Source organism: Thermobia domestica, chromosome 7, assembly GCF_964235325.1.
Source record: "Thermobia domestica chromosome 7, izTheDome1.hap1.1, whole genome shotgun sequence".
Taxonomy (NCBI): Eukaryota; Metazoa; Arthropoda; class Insecta; order Zygentoma; family Lepismatidae; genus Thermobia; species Thermobia domestica.
In genome coordinates, this window is record NC_137460.1 from 236,534,129 (window position 1) to 236,556,052 (window position 21,924).

Consider the following 21,924-nt stretch of genomic DNA (forward strand, 5'->3'; position numbering starts at 1 on the left):
ACATTTCTTTTTAACTTTTAACATGTTCTTAAGCTGGAGAGTGTGTATACTGATAGATCTTGAGGTAGAAATGGAGCAATTGTTTATAAATATTAGGGAAGATAGCAGGAGCAGCGATGAGTCAACAAAGTCATGACGAAAGTGAATGAAGTAAATAGATTAAGAGATGAGTTTTTGGATGTGTTACTTCAACGTTTTATTTCGATTACATTGAGATGTGTACACTCATGTCCAAAATTATTGTCGCATATTTATAACTGTCTTCTTGTAAGAATATAATTTGATAATGATTTTGCAGGGTACTTTTAATACTGATACTATATGTAGAGTCGGGAAATGTATATTTGTGGTAAATTTCATAGGAAAAGAATACGAAAATTAGCATGAGTAAAACAAAATGTTGCTAAATGGATAAGAAAATTTTAGTTTCGTTTTATTGTTCTTATTTACTGCTCTTTTGACATGAAATTTTCCACATAGCCTACATGTCTTTGCCGATTATACACATACTAATATTATAAGAAATACCAGGCGAATTCGTTATCAAATTATATTCCTACAATAACATATTTATAGACATGCGACAATAATTTTAGACATGAGTGTACATGCATTAATGTTTTTATGATGTTGTGAAAGGTTATAATAAATACTTTTTCCTATTACATTCTTATGAAGTAGGCTTCGCGCTACAAGCTTCCTGAACGTGACAACACTGCACGACAGCGTTGCCGCACTTCCATTTACTGTATGCTGTTTCTTCATATAAGCGCGGGGAATTTAAAGATTGGGTTGCAACATGGCTCACCGCTTAACGCAGAGAACATGTTGAAGTAAACATATTTTTTTAAAAAAATAAATACTCTACCAACTAAACCCTTTTTTGTTAATAGTTCCAAATATTTGGAACACTAGACTTCCAAATTTTCGAACAGTATTTTGTACGTTTCTCTACCTACCATGGTAAAGGAGATCAGAGCTTCGCACATTTGTTTTAATTACACAAAAAATATCAAGTGATGAAAATTGAACTTTTCACAACTTACAGTTAATGGATGCATCTACATATTGTACACAGGAAATTATTTCACGTGATCTTTTTTCTGAGATATAGCTCTATAAACATTGATCTACCAAAAAAGTACGAAAAAATACGCACTTTTTCATTAATTTTTATTTTTTTCTCACTACATAGTACAAAGAAAATTTTTATGTCTTAAGTATTAAAAAGACAACATTCCAGCAATTCCAACGAGGTACGACAATGCAATATAAGTTTTGACTGGACGTCACGGCAGCGCCGCGAAGTCAGGGGCCTATCTTTATGAAATGGATAGTAGATTATTTATTTCTCTATAGCTATAGCTGCAAATATTAATTCATAGGTAGATAGGCCTAGTTTTCTAGTTTTGATTTTAAACAAATTCCTTTCAAAGCTACCAAATTTCCTTGTACTTGAGGGAGACTGTAATAAGCCAATTATCGTACATTTTGCATTTTTGACAGCTGTCCAAAATTGAAACACAGATCAAAAAATGTTTTCTCTACATTTATCAGTTTTCACAAATTCCTCTTGGTAAGTCTTTACTTTAGCTATTTCATTCATTCATTTATTTTATTATTATTATTATTATTCCTCGATTCAGTGATTTGCTCTTTCGGTTCCGGTTTTGAGAACTTGCCTGTTAGCCCATATACAAGTTAGCTGCTGAGTTGGTTCCCTTCTGAACCAAAGTTTAATATTTAATTCACATAGTACTGTCGACCGAGCGTTGGCGAGTGAAGGCGAGTTATAGCCCCGCAGGGCAGGTTCTTTTCTGTGTTCGTTACGAATCGATTCATTCAAAGTAAAGACCTGCCTTCCTCTTAATTCATATAATCCCATTACTGTACCCACTATGAAATAATTTCTTCCGTACAGTTGAACAATGAGAGCCATTACATTACATACTGTATCTTTTCATAAAATTCTTATTATATTAGTAGTAGTTTATATATATATATATATATATATATATATATATATATGGTGATTCTTGAACGAGGGGATTTGTTTCGTTACTGAGCAACCATTTTCGCAGTGGGAAACATATAGGAGATAGCGGGTGTATTTCAAGAGAGAGAGAGCGCGCCGAAAGCGTAGTGAAGTGCACGCAAATGCTGAAGTGTATACAATGTACTGGCCTCTATTTAAGCGGACTTATAAGATAGTAATCTTTCACTTTTTGTTATTTTTACCATATTACTTTAATTAGGGTTATCCACCTTGAGTATGTGTGATCCTTATAAATTAGTATTCCATAGTGACATAATAGCTTTTTTCCTGTAAATTTTGGTCCTCATGTTATTCAACTCCACCACTTCTTTCCTTGTCATTCTTGCACCTTATGATGTAGATTAAGAATATAGATATACTATTTGGAAGATTGGATTCACAAACAAAGAGTAACATCTAAGGAACTTTATTAATAGCGCAATATGGCAGAAACAGTCCAATCAGTATGCCTGTAACTGAAGTAATACAGTAGAACAACGACAATTATAGTGTCATTTATGTGTAATCTACCGTACAGGAAGCATTTATACCCAATATGAACTCTCTCCCAAAGTAGAACTATATTATTGTAAATAGAGCTCCCCTCAGTACCTTCGGTGCCCTAACGCTCTTACAAGTTACATACTTTCACTTGCAATAAAATTCCTAAGCTACTTCGCAACAGTGTCGTCAGCGTCCTAACAATCAGTGCTACTCTTCTTCCGAGCGATTAATAAATATTCCCTCACACATGCGTACCTATTAAAATAGAACATCGCCAATAATTTAGTGAATTTTATGCTGTTACGAGTTTATTGTGCACATAAAACAGACACACACACACACATATTACATATATAGATACTGCCTTTACGCTCTGCTGTTGTGAATCTGCGCGTAATAGATCCGAAATTACAAATATTTGCAGGTACGGCAAAACTGAAGCTATTGGCATACATGAAAGAAACGCTTAAGTCATTATATGGTTACCCCATATTGTCAATCTGTACGATATATTTATCTTTAATATAACTGGAAAGTTATTCATCTTTAAAAAAAAAAAAAAAAAGCATGTTTATTTTTTCTAGTACGCGAAATTCTCCCTTTTTTTGTTATCAATGTTCCATATTACACCACGATGAGGCGCTGTCACCAAGTACGGATCAAAAGCTAATTTGACGAAGTGTTCACTATTTAGTGTGTACTCCATTTGTAGACTTCGAGTGTGCATCCTTGAAGTGTTCTTTTGTACACGGCCTATGTTGAAAAATAACCTAATGTATGCACTATCTGTTGGCTGTATTGGTTGTATGAAATAATATATACTCGTTTCACTGTAGACTTTGTAATCTTAATTTGTGAACACCCCTCGTAGACAATTCAGCAGATGAAGGTGTGAGTGAAATCTCCAAAACTAGCGATTATTTTGTCTGAAATTTATGGGTTAAAATATGATGAAGTTTCATGTTAGACAGTAATACATAAGTTTAATATAGCGTTCTATCGTGGTTATGTGCCTTTGGGGTGGGAGACCTGGGATCAATTCCCAGCGGGAGTTCATGTAGGTTTGGATTCTATGTCAAACTATAGGTTCATGTCTCATCTAACCTCACTACTGAAAGAGACGCTCCAATTAACCAATGGAAGTTACATATAATGTGTTGCCTAATGCGTACTGCATGTCTTCTAATTATAGAATTACAATGACTGTATAGAAACCATGATAGGAACATGTTCTTTTTCTACACCTGAAGGCTTTTATAAAGGTTTCGAAAGTTCTGCTAGCGATAAAACTGGAGATAAACACGCATTTGCGTTTGATGAAACTATGGTAAGTGACATTCTGCTTGAATACCAAGTGGCTGAATCTGATCAGTAGCTGCAAGGAATTGTTCAAATGAAAAATCGAGGTTATCTGGTAGAACACGGGTATTAAATAACCATCTCATTACACACACTACAAGATTCTAATGGTCACTCCACAAGATTCAACAATCCTTTGGCGCGACAGATCCAGGTCAATTTTCGGTGGAAATTCATGGGGTTCGGATCCTACGTTAAAACTGTAGGTCCACGTCTCTCACAGTCTCGCTGCTGAAAGGAACGCTAAGCCTCAATCCAATCAAAACTTAGGAATCAAGAGTATTATAATGTCAAATACTGCAAAATATAGCCAAAGGAACAATGTAGGGGAGTAATAAAGATGAGGATACAGAACAATCAAAGCTGCCATCCATTGAAATCCGCCATCGTGAATCATACATATAGTTTATAAATTGAAAACATATGTTGAAGCCTTATGTGAATTGGACATTGCTAGCCAGTACGAAGTTATGACAGGTATTAATATACATCCAAGAAGCGGTTACAGGTTCAATGTGCTCTCAATCTAATTGTATGTGCAGCTAATAAAAAGACGGTGTAAAACAAATGTGTGTTTGGCCTTAGAATACAAAACTAAAGTCCGCGGTTTTGCACTCGCACCATCTCCGAAGAAACACTAATACTTACTGGAATTAATTTAGTTCAGGATTACGTTGTTTCGGTAAGATTAAAAGATTCAATATAGAATCATCTTATATACTATTGCACTGACATGCATTTTCTCATTGTAAGGCTCAGATAGCGGATCTCGATTGCGACCACAACAACATTACTCATCACGCATTTCCAGTTAGATGGGGTTGAGTCTTTCAGCTGCACTTGGCTGCAGCTACTTCCAATGCTCAACCTTTGTACTACTCATAGTCAACTCAATAAACCCTATTTTCGCGATAAGCAAGGATAAGCACCATATATACTAACATCAGCGTATATGTATTTTTTCGGTAACAGTAACAAATATATCATATAATTGACATGACAATAGATAAATAAATTTCTTCACTAAACACACAGTATTAGATTCCAGTGTATTATGCAACCGCTTTCATCGACCTTAGAAACGATATAAATGGTTAAAACATATATTGTTTGGTTCATTTTTTACTGATTTTTCGGAATTTTTATCTGTTTATGTTTACATGCATTTTATGGATAGCGAAAATATTCCTATGTCCTGAAACTCCGGGTTTGGAAGTAGAAGAGATACTTATAATCAAATATCAATACTGATTTCGTAGGCGGCGAAGCTGACAAAATCGATTTTCGACCGATTTTTTCCAGTTTCCGACCACTGTGCGAAGCAGCGCGCTTACCATGTGTTCGATGCTAGACTGGACGTAGTTCAGCCGGTCGCTAACAAATGGCGTTGGAAAGGCTCTGGTCCACAATGGACTGTTACGCCAAATGGTCTGGTTTGGTTTGCTTTTTCAGGCTAAAAGTGATGATTAAGGCAAATGAATGATGATGGAAGAATTGGGAGAATGAGAAAGTGGGAGAAAACGGAGAACTCCGAAAAAACCCGGACACGATGTTGTCCATCACACTTACTTGGGCGGGGATCAAACCAGGGACCCCACGCACCAGAGGTAAGCGCTCTACCACTGAGCCATTGTGCCCGCAACTGGTATGATGGAGCTGATCCATCGTGTCTTTCTCCATCGAGGTGAATGGCGATCGTTTTAGTGCAAAACTTCATGAAATATACCATCACTTCACCCATAAGCATCCAGAAATGTTTAAAAGACATGGTGTTCTCATGTTCCACGACAACGTACGTGCAAATATGGCCGAAAGCACGTAACAGATTATCCATGAGTTGCTGCATTAAACTTTTCCTCATTCCCCGTACTTCCCTGACGTCTCCCCCACTGATTACCATCTCAATCGCTTCTTGTGAAGGAAAACCTTCAACTATGTAACGTGCAGTTGAGGACTTTCTCGCTCACCGACTCCATCCACACTTCTCTCGCCACGAAATCCAATCGCTTTCTGATCGATGAACGTTTGGTTGCAGACGCCGGCTATTTTGATTAGTCAGGTATTGGTTTTCACTTTTCTGGTCTCTGGTAATGACTGACTTGATACAGACATTTCATTCGCACCAGCCTAATATATATCTGATTTCTTTTGTACGAAATTCTAGTCATAAATTGTTGAAAAGTACAGTTTTCTTTATAGTTCTACTTAAAATTAGTTGAAACGAAAACTACCATTTAACATTTTACCAAGCAGTAGCGTGATTTCTAATCAAATTTAAACCAACAAAGAATTAATGCAGCATCGTACCGTCTGCTTGGTCATGATCTTCCTCATCGTCGTTGTCTGAGTTGGAGGCCGATCCTGAGCCATCGGAACCATCGCTAGGATCTAAATCGTCCTCTTCCTCTTCTTCCTCCTGGAAAATAAAATCGTTCGTAATTAATATTCCATTAATACTACATCATACATTCATATTGTAACACATTAATAATTTGTAGTGTTTTCAAAGTAACACGGCACGAATAAAAGAACGTGAATGTTACAGGTTTACTGAAGCAGTTCATGTAAACTACAAATGGTTACGGCTATTTCTCTTCGAATTTAGTGTATACAACAAGTGCGGAATGTAAAATGCATTTTCATATCATTGTTGTACCATTTGTCATGATCAAATTGTTACTATAGAAATGTAATGTTTGAATGTATCTGTGTTTTCCTGAAGAAACTGGATTATGCACAACGAAATGAGCGTAAGTATCACATTGTATTTAGTCATACACATCATATTGATTTATAATGAAGCAAGTTGCACGAAACCGTGCGTCAAATGACATGGAATCTACGAAACTAACATAATTATATTCTCTCACTTTCTCTTGATCTTTTCCCCTGATTTCCTCTGACAATATCACTATCTGTCACTAGTGTAATTCATGAAGAATAACGTATATTTGAAGTATACTTCAAGTTTTCACCATTATTTATATAACTATGCACTACGCTGCAAACGTCCAATTTATTTACCTGTAATTTATGAGTATTTTACTGACTTTTATCTTTCACAGTCACTCTTTTCCATCCCCATTTATTATTATTCCTTTCCTTTTTATTTTTTTTAAAAGTATTTACAATATAATGGCAAAAACTAAACAGTGGAGGACACTTCCAAATTAAATAGCCTTATCACATTTATCTGCTGCCAGTATGTATGGTGGTCTTTAGCTAAGGCTCCCATTATCCCAACCTTAGGAGCAGCAAAATCCCACCAACCACTTACAACACACTACAAAAGTAAAATAGAAATAATATTCAAATCGTAATTTTAAGGAACCTGGTCTCTATGGCCTAATCCATATACGTTTCCAGAATGTCTGGAAGATTAAATGTACTGGATGATAGGGCCTGGTACAAAACCATCAACAACATTCCCAATATACGAGGGAGGATAAGAAACTAAGGTTACATGGCTGATATTTCTGGAGTTTCGTCTGTTATAAAGAAATGAGGAGTGTGTGGTTATTTTAATACACGGATCTGGCAACTGTGCAGAGGGAATCTTCAAACTCGTTCTACGATGCGACAAGTGTCTCAACCGATAAGGAGACTATGTCGAAAACTAACCTAATGTATGTATTATCTGTTGGCTGTATTGGTTGTAAATAATATACACGTTTTGCTGAAGGCTTTGTAATCTTACTTTCTGATCATCCACGTAGAAGTTCTGACTTAACATATTTCTCTGACTCAAAATGAAATTCCTTGACCTACAGATACCTTGAATGACTGAAAATTCACCTATGAAATGACGGTATTTAGTTCTGTTCTTATTCTTGTTTTACACGTCTCTCTGCAATACCAAGATTCAGAAGGACGAGATTTATTAGGAAAGCGGAATCAGAACACTTCTCGGATTCCTACCTGAGACTATGTACTACCAGCACGATTTGAAATCGTCTACAGGCCATGAAGGGTTACGACTGACCAAACTTTTTAGTTAAATGGTTTGAGGTCAACAAATTGATTCCCATCACCATTACAGAAAGTTTGTCCCAAAACAACTTAAATCCGTATTGACGTTTGGTAACACTTCCTATAACCTTGACACTTAACAATGTGAGTCCGGTTACTCTACTAGCGACAGTAACAGAGAGACGATGTTTATAGCACCCGTGGTGACTATTAGACAAAGTTGAGTGAGTGTGTCTTCTGTACCCCTGCAAGTGTTTGGAGTTTAAGAAAGAAACGAATGTGAAAGAAGAACAAAGCTATTTCGCTGTCGACCGAAGAAAGCTGTAAGAGGAACTTGCCACCCTCTGCAGGAAGATCTACACACCAAAGCAGGAAACCAACACTTGAAAATAGCCTTTCAAAATCAGCTGGAAAAATTATATTGTAATATCCCGGATGGTTGTTTTTTACAGACATCCACCATGTGCTTCTATTTACAAACTTCCACTATGTGCGTCTTACTATGGTTTACTACGAGTGCAGACGACGGAGACAACAACGACACCACTGGTCAGATAACGACCAGGGAACAGCAGCGCCACTACCTCACATGGAGCACCTATATAACCATCGGCTGGTCAAATTCCCTTCCTTGGCTTGCAGTGGAGCATAAGAAGATTCCTAATCACAACCCCGGCCTAGCTTGCAGTGGAGCTTTGTCGGAAACCTAATCCTTCTCTGGTTGCAGTGGAGCAGCGAGTGTCCTACACCTCCTTACGTAGCTTGCTTCGTGAGGATTCCTTACCGAGACCGTCAGGTCGACGGAAAATCACAAACATTAGGGAGTTTGTATCTATTATGAATTACAGTGGAATTTTCTAATAAACACAGGTAGTGGGAAAAACGATTCCGGATTATAATTTGCTCTACCTATACTCTACCTACACCTGCTCAAGCAAAATTTTACATGGTGGAAGCGCCGGGTAGAGCAAATTATAATCCGGAATCGTTTTTCCGATCCTCAGACTACATTGTGCTCTTTATATGTTGAAATATTATTTTGCAACACACTGTTCCCTCAAACACTACACAGATTTCCCGGCGGGAGCTCATGTGGTTCGGATTACACGTTAATCAGTAGGTCCCGTCTCATATAGCCTCGCTGCTGCAAGGGACAAACTCAAAATCAACTCAACTCAAACATTACATACAGTACATGCTGATTATTATTACAGAACAGTGTTAATGATATTGAGGAAATACGTGACACGAAAACGACGGATGAACCACACATTAAAACCAATTCGATATTGTAACACAATAACCCCAGACCATATACGACCAATGCAGTCATGTCTTACAGAAAACTGAATGTTACAGTAATGTCACAACCTCCACACAATAAAAATTCGTCTCCATGTAACTTTTGGGTATTTTCCAATTTAGAAAAGTAGTTAACATGGAACATAATTTGAATCTGATTAACAAGCCGTAAAATCTTGAGAGAGATTCTTAAACAGCATCCCAGAAGAAAACTGCTCGAGAACATCTGCAAAATAGCGTGAAAACTAGAATATTTTTCTTCATAATTAAGGCACGTATTTTTTCTTTCTTTTCTTTTCCCAATACTTTCTCAGTTGTTTCAAGATATTTTTTTTATATATGGCTTTTCAGTTACAATTCCGCTACGCTTAATTTAAATGAGCCTCCAAATGCATCTAGATTATACGTCAAGGAAAGTCAGATATTCTATTGAGAATCGAACCAGAGACCACGTCAGAGATACCAAGCAAGCGCTAGACGTCACATAATTACAAAGACCTTTACATTCCCTTTCCTCCCTACCAAACATGAATATTTCTCGTCTTAGAAGTTTATACGACAGTTCCGCACTTTAAGCTATAACAGTACGTATAAGTGTCAATTATATTTCATGTGGTATGCCTACAACAGTGACAAAAGTGAATTTCCTCTTTAAACCTAATATAACACACTATCATACAAATATGCGTATTAGGTCAAAGCTAACTTGGCTTACTTGTAAATAAACTAAGGCTCTATTCTTAAAATCACAAATGAAATAACAAAACAAAACTTATTACACTGTACGTTTATGTACCTTGAAATGAAAGAATATAGTGTCACAAAATAATGTCAAATTGTTTGTTACACAGAATAAAACGTAATTATCACAATTCAATCTAAACTTTTTTTTTTCTTTTTTAATGAAAACTAACATAATTTAAAATCATGTAATATATTATTCGTTAAAATTTCCGTAAAATCATTAAACTGAGTGGACAAGTAATCTCACATTTTACAGCTCTTCTTTATGATGATAACTTCTTTTTCTAGATTTTGGGCGATGCCATAATAATGAATATATATATCAATGCAGCCCAGTTATAACGAATTTCAAGGGACCAACACAATGAGTTCTTTATATCAGAACTTCGTTATAAACAAACTCATGTATTTTTTTAAAAAAAAAAGGATTAGATAACAAGCAGATACGTTTAAAAAAGAATATACAACAGTTTTATTAATTGGGTTATTATCTAGCCTATCGTATATATCAGTTCTCCCTACCTGTTCAAGCACGTTTGAAAAAGTCTGTCTGAAGAGATATGGCTTTCCTTTTGTTTGCCATCTTTTAATCTAGCGATGTATAAACACGAGTTTCAAAAATTAACTTGCGGCGTGTTCCTACCTTATAGCTATCGAAAAACTCCCCTCGCTTTCTTTCCGCGTGTAATACCATGTGCTCCAGTGAAAACAGAGATTTATTTTTAACCTCGATCTTGAACTCTGGTGGACGTGCGTCGCTGGAAATATCTGCACTGGGGGCGATTTATTCTGTCATCCGAATGGGAAGGAAAGAAGAGAGTTATCCCTGGTTTGCACAGCGAAAACAGCTACGAAAACCAGTTTTGTGGTACCTGAGTTATCCACGAGCAGAAGAAAACACGATCCCGTGCTGAAAACTTCGCTAAAGCGGTCTTTGCGGAAAATATTGTTCGTAATATTCGATCATTTCTTCCAGGTTTTAAACAGGCGATGTAACGGGGATTTCATTTATGTTCGTAATGTCCAATAATCCGTTATTTCCGAGTTATAAGTGAGCTGCACTATATATATATATATATATGTATATATAAAATCAATTTTGAATAATAGTAGAGCGTTTAATACTTAACTACTAATGAATGATTCTGTAGCTGCCTATAAGGTGTCTCAGAAATTTGAATTCGTGACAATTATGACATCACAAATTGTGACTTCCTGAAAACCTTGGAACTATTTATTAGTTTATTTAATACGGAAGTTGGATACTAAGATATTTAGACAGACGGATGTTTTGTATAATTAAAAAAAAAAAAAAAAAAAATCTTACAATTTCCCGCAGGATACCATGTGAAAGAGAAACTGATGAAAATCTAGAACAATTATAAGTGAAAAGGTGTTATCATGGACAAAAAAAAGTCATTACATAATCAAATTCCTGAACTTGTGAGAAACATGAAAGAAACAATCCATGATGAGATGTTCAATGTTTGGAAGGATGTCTATCTTTTATATGACACTGTGAAGCGACAGGAAAATCAATCTCTTTCCTTTTTCGAATTACTATGACTACACCACTGATCTGGAGATGTAGTTTGGGGCCAAAGGGAAGAGTTCAATGCAAGAGCATTAGAAAATTGAATAAGTCAAGGAAGCAGTGGATCGCTTTAAGGTATGAATACATCAAGAAATGCAGATTATGCTCATTTTCAAGTACGTGCCTTGTCTCCTTCATACTTAAATACAAAATTGTTTGATCGATCCTCGTATTCTATAAATTCTACATAATTTATTTTCTTTCTGAGCTACGTAAGTCTTTCATTCTTTTTTTACAATATCCACGAAAATTCGGGAGAATGTAAAGAACGTAATGAAGCCCTGCAAAATAATAACTTACCTCTTCACTCCGCCGCCGTCCAACGTCGTACAGCCGAACCGTGGACTCCTGGACACTATCAAACATACCCTGATTCTCCACCACAGCTATCTGTGTATCGTATTTATTAATACACAAATCATAGATGTTCTTCTTTACATCTATTGTAGCTGTAACGAAAAAGCTGATGATGTATGAAGTTGCAAATAATGATCAAGAATAAATATTTAACAGCGGTTAAGACTTATAAGGCATCCAAACCAAGAATTATTCACGATGTACAAGAATAATGTGAAGGCGGCCACATAAATTTCTGTTTGCATTTTTTTTTTTTTTTGGAAAAAATACTTTTAGTATGAGCATATGGTTACGCTTTTATATATATAGGGTGTACCAAAGTGCGGGGTTACAACTCCGCTGTGAGTAGAGGTACGATAAAAGTGGAAAGAGAAGCTGATGGAAATAGGTAGTTTCCACTCTAAATGGTGACATTTTACCAATCGCGCCAACCGTCTGGGCTTCACAGTGGTAAGACGCCCTATATTTTGCGTGCCCTTACGTTCTGTTCGAAAGTCGGCTTAAATGGAAGCGTATTTTCATTCAACATAGAGCGCCTTACAAGTGCGTACCCCAAACAGCCGATGCGACTGGGAAAATTTCGCCCTTTTAGATTGAAAACCACCTATTTCCAAAATTATTCCTCTCTTTTCATTGTCCACATCTTTACTCATAAAAGACACACGGACAAATCTCATTAGTAGCTATGGGGCGGATGGCCGAAATTAAAATATACGGACCAAATAATACAAGATACAGGGTGACAAGAAAAACCTGTATAAACTTTGGTGTATCCTGTCAGGAATGTAGGGTCCTGTAGCCAAATAAGTATTGTTTTGTTGGATTCTTGTGTACCTCTACATGCTTTCTCAGCTTCCTAACGAAGAATTCCTTTTTTTGGTTCAGATGTCAATCACAAGCAGTGCAATGTTGGAACTCTTTCGTCAAGGAAATCATCAATGTAAAACTGTTCGTTTGCTTGGTGTTCCAGAAACGAGTCTCAGACGCAGTTTGGTGATTCCAGAAGCTCGTCCATGAAGGCGACCGTCTCGGAAGAAGACGAAAAAGCTCCGTAACACGTCCAAGAACTGCACGATAATCAAAAAGCGAGTGCAACGAAATCCGAGGGTCTCCATAAGAAAAATCGCTCGTCAGACCGGGATCAACCGCGAATCGGTACAACAAGTGGTGAAAAGGGAGCTCAACCTTAAGCTCCAAAAAGTTTAGCTACTCACGGACGGCGACTAGATCGATTCACCGTGGAGCACAAGCACAACCACCAAAATGACAGGACTTGGTCCGCAGAGGCTCCCGGCAGCTCAGCTATCGTCAAACACTGCCAAAATACACAAATCAGTCATGGACTGGGGTGGAATTTGCTCAAGCGGTAAGAACCCTCGTGTTCGTGGATCAAGGGCTCAAGATGAACCATGAGGTGTACCGCAGCGACACTCTCGAAACCGTGGCACTTCCGTGGGCCAAGCGGCACTTCGGTGATGTGGAATGGACTTTCCAACAGGACTCCGCTCCGGCCCACAGGGCGAAACGGATGCAAGACTGATGCAGAACCCATTTTCCGGACTTTATCTCGTCTGTGGAATGGCCGCCCTGCTCATCGGGTCTCAAGCCCCATGGACTACGGTATATGGTCGACTTTGGAGACCAGGCCATGCACTACACGCCACGAAGGTTTGGAGTCGCTGAAGCAATCGCTGCGTCGTGAATGGAACCGATTGTCGCCCAAGGACATACGGCCCACCGCCGAACATTTCAAAGCACGTTTGGACCTCTGTATAGCCGCCAAGTGGGGCCACTTCGAAATCGACTGAACATATTGTTCTTAAATACCCATGCTCTTGGTATTACGTGTTGTTTTGCTAAATTCTTTCGGTTTAACAAATGTACGGTAACAAACATTCGTACGCGTTATTTCTTGTCACCCTGTATAGAGAAAGCTACAAAGAAATGAGAAGTCTGGCCCAGGATAGGAAAGGATGGAAAACTGTGTCAAACCAATCAACAGATTGCTGACCTGAGATGATGACGACTCATAACGGAGTTGGCCCATGGGCCTGGACTTTTGATACATCCGGTATATATAAGAAATAACCATTTTCCTTTTAAAAGCACTCATAGGTAGTGCGTTTCAATAAACCTTTTAATTGAAAGTATGACTACACAATATAAACAACACAGGACTTTCGATGGTTAAATCCAACGAAAATTCTTTATTCTAAAATCTCTTATGACAAACTCATGTCAAGAGCCAACGGATTGATACATTGAAGTGGCAGGGCAGAATAGAAAGTAAGATACGGTAGTACACAATGGGTTAAATAACATGGGAATTTCTTCATTCCCCTTTTAGACCCTTAAAAACTAAAAATGTTCATTTTTAGCAATTTTCCTGTGGGTTAGTGCTGGAAAACTACAATCATGCCAAATTTCATCATTCTAATCCTGTCGGGAGTGCCTAAACATTTTAGGGTGTAGAAGATGTGCCATATAAATAACATAGGGAAAGATTTTTCAGTTCCCCATAAAACCATTCTAAAGTTGGATTTTTTTATCTTTGGTGATTTACTTGCTAACGCTAATGAAAACGTACAAGCATACGGAATTTCAAGTTTTTATTCCAATTCCAAATACCTAAAATATGAAATTATAGGTCCGAAAAAAGGTCCACTTAAATAACATGGGGCTTTTTCATCCTTCCCTTTAGATCCCCTAATAATTAAAATATTCACTTTTGGCAATATCCCTGTGGGTTAGTTCCGAAAAGCTACAACCATGTCAAACTTGATCATTGTAGCTCTACAGGAAATGCCCAATAATTTTGGGGAAGATTTTTCAGTTCTCCACTGAGCCACTCTAATGCTGGAAATTTTTGTTTTAAGTGATATTATTAAATAATGCTATAGAAACCGTACAAGCATATCGGATTTCAAGTTTTTTTCCTTTGGGGGGGGGGGGAGTCGTGCATAAAACGGGAAAAATATAGGAGTTCAGTATACACGATGCAACAATCTATTATTATCTTACGTGTTATGTTTTATTATTATTATTATTATTATCGTAACAAGATATTTTCCATCATTTCTAACGTACACTTTCAACATAACTACACCACGCAAATAGGAAAACGAACAAACTTACAAATTAGAACCAGGTTTAATATATCTAACGACAGATTTAGAACAACAAAGGAAGAGGAAATCACACGAAAGCGTTCGAAGAGTGAACGTATTTACCACTTGGATCGATCTGGGTTTCCACCACTCCACTTTGAAATGCACATCCTAAGAGGATACGGGGATCCATTTGAAATATCTCCCGTGCAAAGAACGAGTGTTCAGCTAGTATATATATAAACGAAAAGATTCTCTTACCTATGCTGGAGTAATCATAAGCATCTAAAGTCTTAAATGATGAATCGTAGGCAGTTTCTTCCTCTGTTTCCTGCTCCAAGGATACCGTATAAAGAACATCACCTGTTGGGGAGAAGAGCACTTGGCAGTGGTCCAATGTAGGAACGGTACGAAGTAAATGGAATGTCCTTAGATCCCACACTTCCGTGTTCGACACCACCTGAAAAATACATATGCTTTCAAATACACTGGGAATAGTTATTCGCATATTTAATAAAATTGATACAACTAACACGTAACGATAGCAAATTTGGATTATGATCTTTTTAAGTCATTCTTCAGAATCGTAAGATAAAAGTACCTACAGCATTTTTCAGATGGGAAGCGGCATGGCCTTGAGTTGGCTTTACGCGGCGTCCAATTGGCTTTGAGCGGTGTTGACAATTCGCGACAAGCAGTTCTGCACGCTGACTTCTCGCGCTACTGCGAATCTTGACAATAGCAGAGGCGCTTATTAGAAATATTGTATTAGCACATTAACTGCTCACTTTACGAAGTAGAGAAAAGAATTACGAACACATACGTGAAAACTACATCTTTTTATGACAACTGGTTGTCATGATACACGCTTTGAAAGGTTTCCATATAAAACAATTAGTAAAACGAGCGTTGAGTCCCGTCTAATTTCCAATGGATTTTTCTTCGATTTGGAAATGGAACTCAACTTTTATTAAAGGATAATCAGGGGTGTAACCAACAGGTTGTTCTAGGGGAACATTACTTTCAGGGGGAGGAAAGCTTTTCACGCATTAAAATCAGAACAAATGACCTCTTTCAGGATATGAAAGCATTTTAACTCACCATGTATACTATACACATATTATGTTTTCTCGATGCTACCTTAACAAAAGACGGATCTTGACAGTACTGAAGTTGAAAAGCGGATTGTAAGAGATAAATCAACAAGCTATTCATAAGAAAACAAATGCTGTTTCTAGCAGTCTGTTTATCCGACTTTGTGTTTATGTAGGTTAAAATACTAAAGGGAAAAAACTCGAAAAAATATCAACTCAGATATTATTATGCAATAATATAGTAGTGAAAGATCCTGGGGGGACTGAGGGAGCCAGGGCCCTCATTTTATTTGTAAATGTGCAATATTAGGCATAATTTGAATGCAATTTGTCACAAAATCATCATATATGCTTTCTGCATCTGAATGCACCCCCCCCCCCAATTTACAGAGAAATCAGCGTCCTTGTAATTAGGTACAGAAACTGTATTGATGATGTTTTCCTTTTTCTTTTTTTAAAAATCGTATTTTATTATAAACGTTCCTAATTTGCATTAACTATTAAATAAGTTTACTAAACATATACTAGATGAACCTCATTTCGGGGCTGGAAATAGTTTGGAAAGTCAAGGCCCTCTTTTCCCCCGTTTCTACACCCTTGAGAATAGTAAGCGATCGAATTAAATAACAAGCCTCTGCAATTTGATTCATTTATATATATTCGATTCCCGGCGGGAGCTCATGTGGAAGAACAGAAGGTATGGGACATTCGTAATATTGTTTTGAAATTGCCTTCATGCAAGATTCTTCCTTATTCAACAGAAGAAACGCAGTATGATTTTTTTTCTTCGTTTCAATACCTTACGTATGTGTGGCCAATTACGTAATCCTTCTTTACTCCTCTAGCAGGGATGCAAAAGCACCAGGCGTCTGAGTGGTGTCATAAATTATTGTAACCCAAAACAAACTCGACCATATCGCGTTGCTTACGAATCAGATGGATTGTTGTTGTGAGACCTACATCAAGTATAAGAGTATGTTATTATAGGAACAGACATGGAAGCAAAGGAGCTTATTGTGTGTGTAGGAACGCAACTTCTCTTCTAGCATAAACAGAATTCATCAGTGTCTAGATTGCTTTTTTTCGTGGTAGTTCATTTGTTCTCCAAAATTATAGTTGACAGTGTCTTTAAGGAAACCGAGTACAAGTGCGGAATTTTCTTCAAAAAAAAAAGTGCTACGAAGTGAAGCTCGAAGAATTATTTTTTTGTGTTTATAATTTTTGGAACTCATAATAAAAAATTTACAAGAGTCAGATTCAGACAATGGCGAAATATTAATTGACATAGACGATAGTGAAAGTAGTGTTGAAGACGAACGTTTAGCAGTTCCACTGGAATAAGTTAATAGGTAGGTTATTCAGTTGCTATATATACTTCTAGGATACACAGCCAAAATCTTTGAGTTTGCTGGAATAGTATATTTACATTGTGAATAATGTTGCCAATGTATGTGTAATAATCTCAACTAGAGGAAGAGCGAGAAGGGAAAGGGGAGTCCGAAATCCGGCAACACCGCGCGGAATATCCCACAGCATTGGCTACTGCCCGTGATGCTTTACATCTGAAAAACACAATAGGTCGGATCAGCATTAACGAAATTTTTTACATACTTGAATTATCCTAATTTATTATTCTCCAAATTTTCGTCACACCATGCACTTGGCATCCTAAAAATAGTTAACGGATGGTTACTTTAATATTTTTCTCTCTTTGTTAGTCTTTCTACGTGCTTACTGTTCAAATAACGTTTTCGTAAGGAGCAGAGAGCTTCGAAATGTGGTCATAGAGAAAGATGAAGATAAAATTGGCAGAAAGAGTAACAAACGAAGATGTTTTAAAACGGATAGGAGGAGAAGAGGACGCTTCTAGCCACCATCCTTCGTAGAAAGGCCAATTGGATTGGACACATCTTGCGAAGAAATTGCCTTTTTCATATCGCCATAGAAGGAAAGATGGAAGGAAAGCGAGGAATAGGAAGAACAACACAACTGAATGATTTGAAAAATAGAAGAAAATATTGGGAGTTAAAAGAGGAAGCTGAAAATCGAGAAACATGGAAGAAATATTTCCAGGAGCAAAATGAAAATTAAGAAGAAGAAGAAGAAGAAACCTCATTAGTCCCCGGACCTGCCAAAAGGCAGAATACTTAATAATAATAATAATAATAATAATAATAATAATAATAATAATAATAATAATAATAATAATCCATCACCTTTACCTCAACCTCAGTACATAATTGTGAGACGTTAAACTAATAACAATATTTTTTGTAGAACTTAAGGATATTTAGGTGTGGAAAAACTTCACTGAAAAGAACTATCAATTTTTATGTGGGATCTTACGCAATTGCCTGTCTCGTATCAAACATTTACTGAAATTTGAATTAAGCTACTCGAGAACACCTTGCCTCTAACCGGGTTTCAAATCTGAGAATTCACTCATAAATTGTTAAATTGTTTGACACGTACGACACATCCATATTGTGTACTAAAAGACTAATCGATACGAGGATAGCGTACGTTAAAACTTAGCATTCCACGGAACCTTAGTAATCGAAGACTAGCACGCTCATTTTAGATATATGTAATTCCAAGTCTTTATTAACTTCTTTTGCATAATTCTGAGATAAGCTACTTAAAAAGAGAACGTGCTAATAATTCGATTATTCGGGAACCCCTAAACAACTACTTTTTCAATAAAATACAGTGAAACATTTATTATCCAAATAAAGGTCAACTGATACCACCTATCGAAAATGCACCATATTCAGAGTGTCTACTAGAGTTGACTTGGATATTCCTGTGTATCCAGATCATACTAGAAAAACTTGCAGTATACTAAGGTGAACCAATAGAAAAAGAAATGCTGGAAATTTCTCCTTCCCTCTCTCCCAAGCTGCGGAGCTGAATTTGGATTTAAACGGCATCGGAAGTATCACTGTTCATCTCAGCGACCCCGAAACTATGGATTTGACATTAATATAGGTTATTTTTAATCATTTTCAATCAATCACCCCTCCTCTAAGTTGCAATGTCGAATTGAAATGATAAAAACCATTTCAGGCCCGAACCTCATCTATGTTGAAAATTTGATCAAGATCGGTAGGATGGGTCAAGAGTTATGAAGTCACAAACATTGTGACTTTTATTTTTATAATATATAGATAGGTAACTTTCGCATTGTAGTTTTACATAACGACAGTGCGAAAGTTACCTATCTATATATTATAAAAATGAAAATCTCAGTGTTTGTGACTTACATTTGGTATAGACCAGTTCTTCTTCCTGATGAGTTTCTCAGCCTAAACCATCCTTTTGGAAATATTTACATATGTAATCCCTCCATGGGCACAGATAGCATCATGCAGAATCCGCTGGGAAACCAAATTGTCTTCGTGAAAGTTTTCGATAAGATACTGTTATATTAAAAAACAGGTTTTATATTATAAACACTATCCATTTTGATTGTCAAGCTAGCTAGCTTTTCAGAGGTTTTAGTTAGCTCTACCACCACTTACACCCAGATGATAGGACTTATCTTGAAGAGTCTCAAAGGGAATTTTTACATTTCTCCAGAATTGCACAAAATTTCCAGTATCTGTAGGCACCCTGGTATTAAATATTCTATTCTTAACTAATATATATATATATATATATATGCACATACCTCCAGACCATTGGGATGGAAGACTCCGCTAAGTGTCTGGTTGAGTTTGTCGAACTTGTGGATTTCCTTGCCCGTCATTACGTCCCACAGTACACCGTCAGATAACACAAGCTCATCCGTTGGACTGAAAGTGGCACGATTCTTGGTGTATTGATTCGAAATCTGAGGAGTTAACGTTACGATCTTCTTTCCCGTTGCTACATCGTAGATCTGAAAAGAAAAAAAGAAAAGAACTGAACTTTAAGAATCAATTCTAATCGAATTTATATTATTCTATATCAATAATAGTAATAATACGGATACATGCTGGGCACAATTATCGATTACTTATTAATCTAATGAGTATTCTCACTAATTATGATTAGTATTTATATCTCTGGGCTTTCGCATCTATGGCCATTTAGCCCGTCACGTATGAGGGATGACGTCCCTCGGTGAGCACACTATCCGGGGAAAGGGAAGAAAGAAAGGATTGGGAAAGGAAGGAAGCGGCCTAGGACTTATAAGTTAGGTACCAACTCGGCATTTGCCTGGCGTGAATGAAGAAAATCTCAGGATGGCTGGGCTCAAAAAGCTCCTTACACTTTTCCGACCGAGTGCCATTTCTCACTAATTTACAAAGATATATTAGGGAACCATTCCGGAGAGAAGTCCGGAAAGGTTTGCAAAATATTATAGGTAGAAGCAAATGAAGGCAGCAATCATTTTAAATATTTTCACAAATACATCATTTTAAGCAGTGTTCATCATATCTCCGAAACAGTTCGAGATTATTAAATTACTGTAAACGGCATTATGGTTGTTCTGCCTATTGGAAACAATCTAACCCCTTAAATAATGATACTTATGTAAGCACTTTCTCGAAAAGAAGTCTTTTCAGAAAAGTCAAATTTTAAATTCATTATAACTGCTCCTACTCATTTGAAATGCGTCATATCATGGTCACAATATACGGCACTTCCACCAGCTGAGTTATTACAATTCTGCAGTCCTCCAAAATTTAGATATTTATGATGCTGTAGCATCTTTAGTTTGCAACACTGAATAATGAATCTGGTATTGTACATTTTCGTTCTGGATATATATTTGAAATATATAACAACTTTGGAAAAAAAAAAAATACAACTTTATGTTTGGGTGGATGACAATTCTAATCTGGAGGTATTGTGGAGTATGTCAAATTACTTTCTCTCATTGATATTTACTTGGTACTAGATTTCGCTTTTATTTATTTCTTTTTTAATCGATTAGTTTAAAAGTTACAAGGAGAGGTCTCTTCAAAAGATCCATTCACTATGTAATGTCAGTAAGTTTCACGTGTTCATAAGTTTTATATTAAAATATGAACTTCTCAAGCAATTTTTAACATTGCATTGTGTATTAATCCGGGAGTATTTTAAAATTTTCGAAATGACGTTTATTTTTCAACAAACACTCTTTTGATAGTAATACACTTGATTCAATGCCATTCTAAAGCTACTAAGACACCACGAAAACCAGAATCCAAAAGGCCTGCAAAATAGTCCCCAACTGATGCTTTATGCTCCTCTGAAGAAAATCGAGATATTTTGCGTCTTCGGGAAGTCGTGGAAATCTGATGTTGCCAAATATAGAGCAAATCATACCAAAGAGTCCTTGAAGTTGGCTATACGACATCCGTATGGGATGAGAATTGCAGTGATGCAAAATGATTATATATATATATATATATATATATACAGGGTGCGGCACGTAAAACCGGCCCGTCGTAATATTCTGGTATATTGTGTTTTTGGCAACGCTTAAATAATCTACGTTCCTACCAAGAGATGGCGTGTCGAGGTCGGGTCGACTTACGTGACCTGCAGCAGTCACGTGCAGCCGCAGCCAGTGAAACTTGTCGAAACCAGTTGAGAAAAAGGCCTCGTTGTGTTAAGCCGGGTGAGTGTCAGTGTGTGATAATGCCGTATTCGATACCCGAGCGTGTTGCCATTGTTGAAGGGTTCATTCTCACTGGATCTTTTGTGAAAACAAAGAATTTGTTTCGGGAGAAATTTCCAGGACGTTCTGTGCCAGCAAAAAGCACCATTCAGGAATAGATTGAAAAATGGCGGCGTACAGGATCGGTTCAAAATGCTCCCAGGAACAGACGACCATCTGTCTGCACACCTGAATTAAAGATGCAGGTGGAGGAGATAATGACAAGAAGT

At 37.0% G+C, this 21,924-nt stretch overlaps 1 protein-coding gene across 4 annotated transcripts in view; it reads right to left on the reverse strand.

The window, feature by feature from the left end:
• The window catches only part of mahj (LisH and WD40 domain-containing protein mahjong), a 139,980-nt gene that overhangs the window by 8,431 nt on the left and 109,625 nt on the right, over window positions 1–21,924 (reverse strand). For all 4 annotated transcript variants that reach the window (XM_081766003.1, XM_081766005.1, XM_081766002.1 and 1 more), the window contains exons 24-27: window positions 19,736–19,945; window positions 15,233–15,431; window positions 11,808–11,956; window positions 6,206–6,314 (exon numbers count right to left, since the gene is read on the reverse strand). In XM_081766003.1, the coding sequence (XP_081622129.1) occupies window positions 6,206–6,314; window positions 11,808–11,956; window positions 15,233–15,431; window positions 19,736–19,945 (667 nt within the window). The remainder of the gene's footprint in view (window positions 1–6,205; window positions 6,315–11,807; window positions 11,957–15,232; window positions 15,432–19,735; window positions 19,946–21,924) is intronic.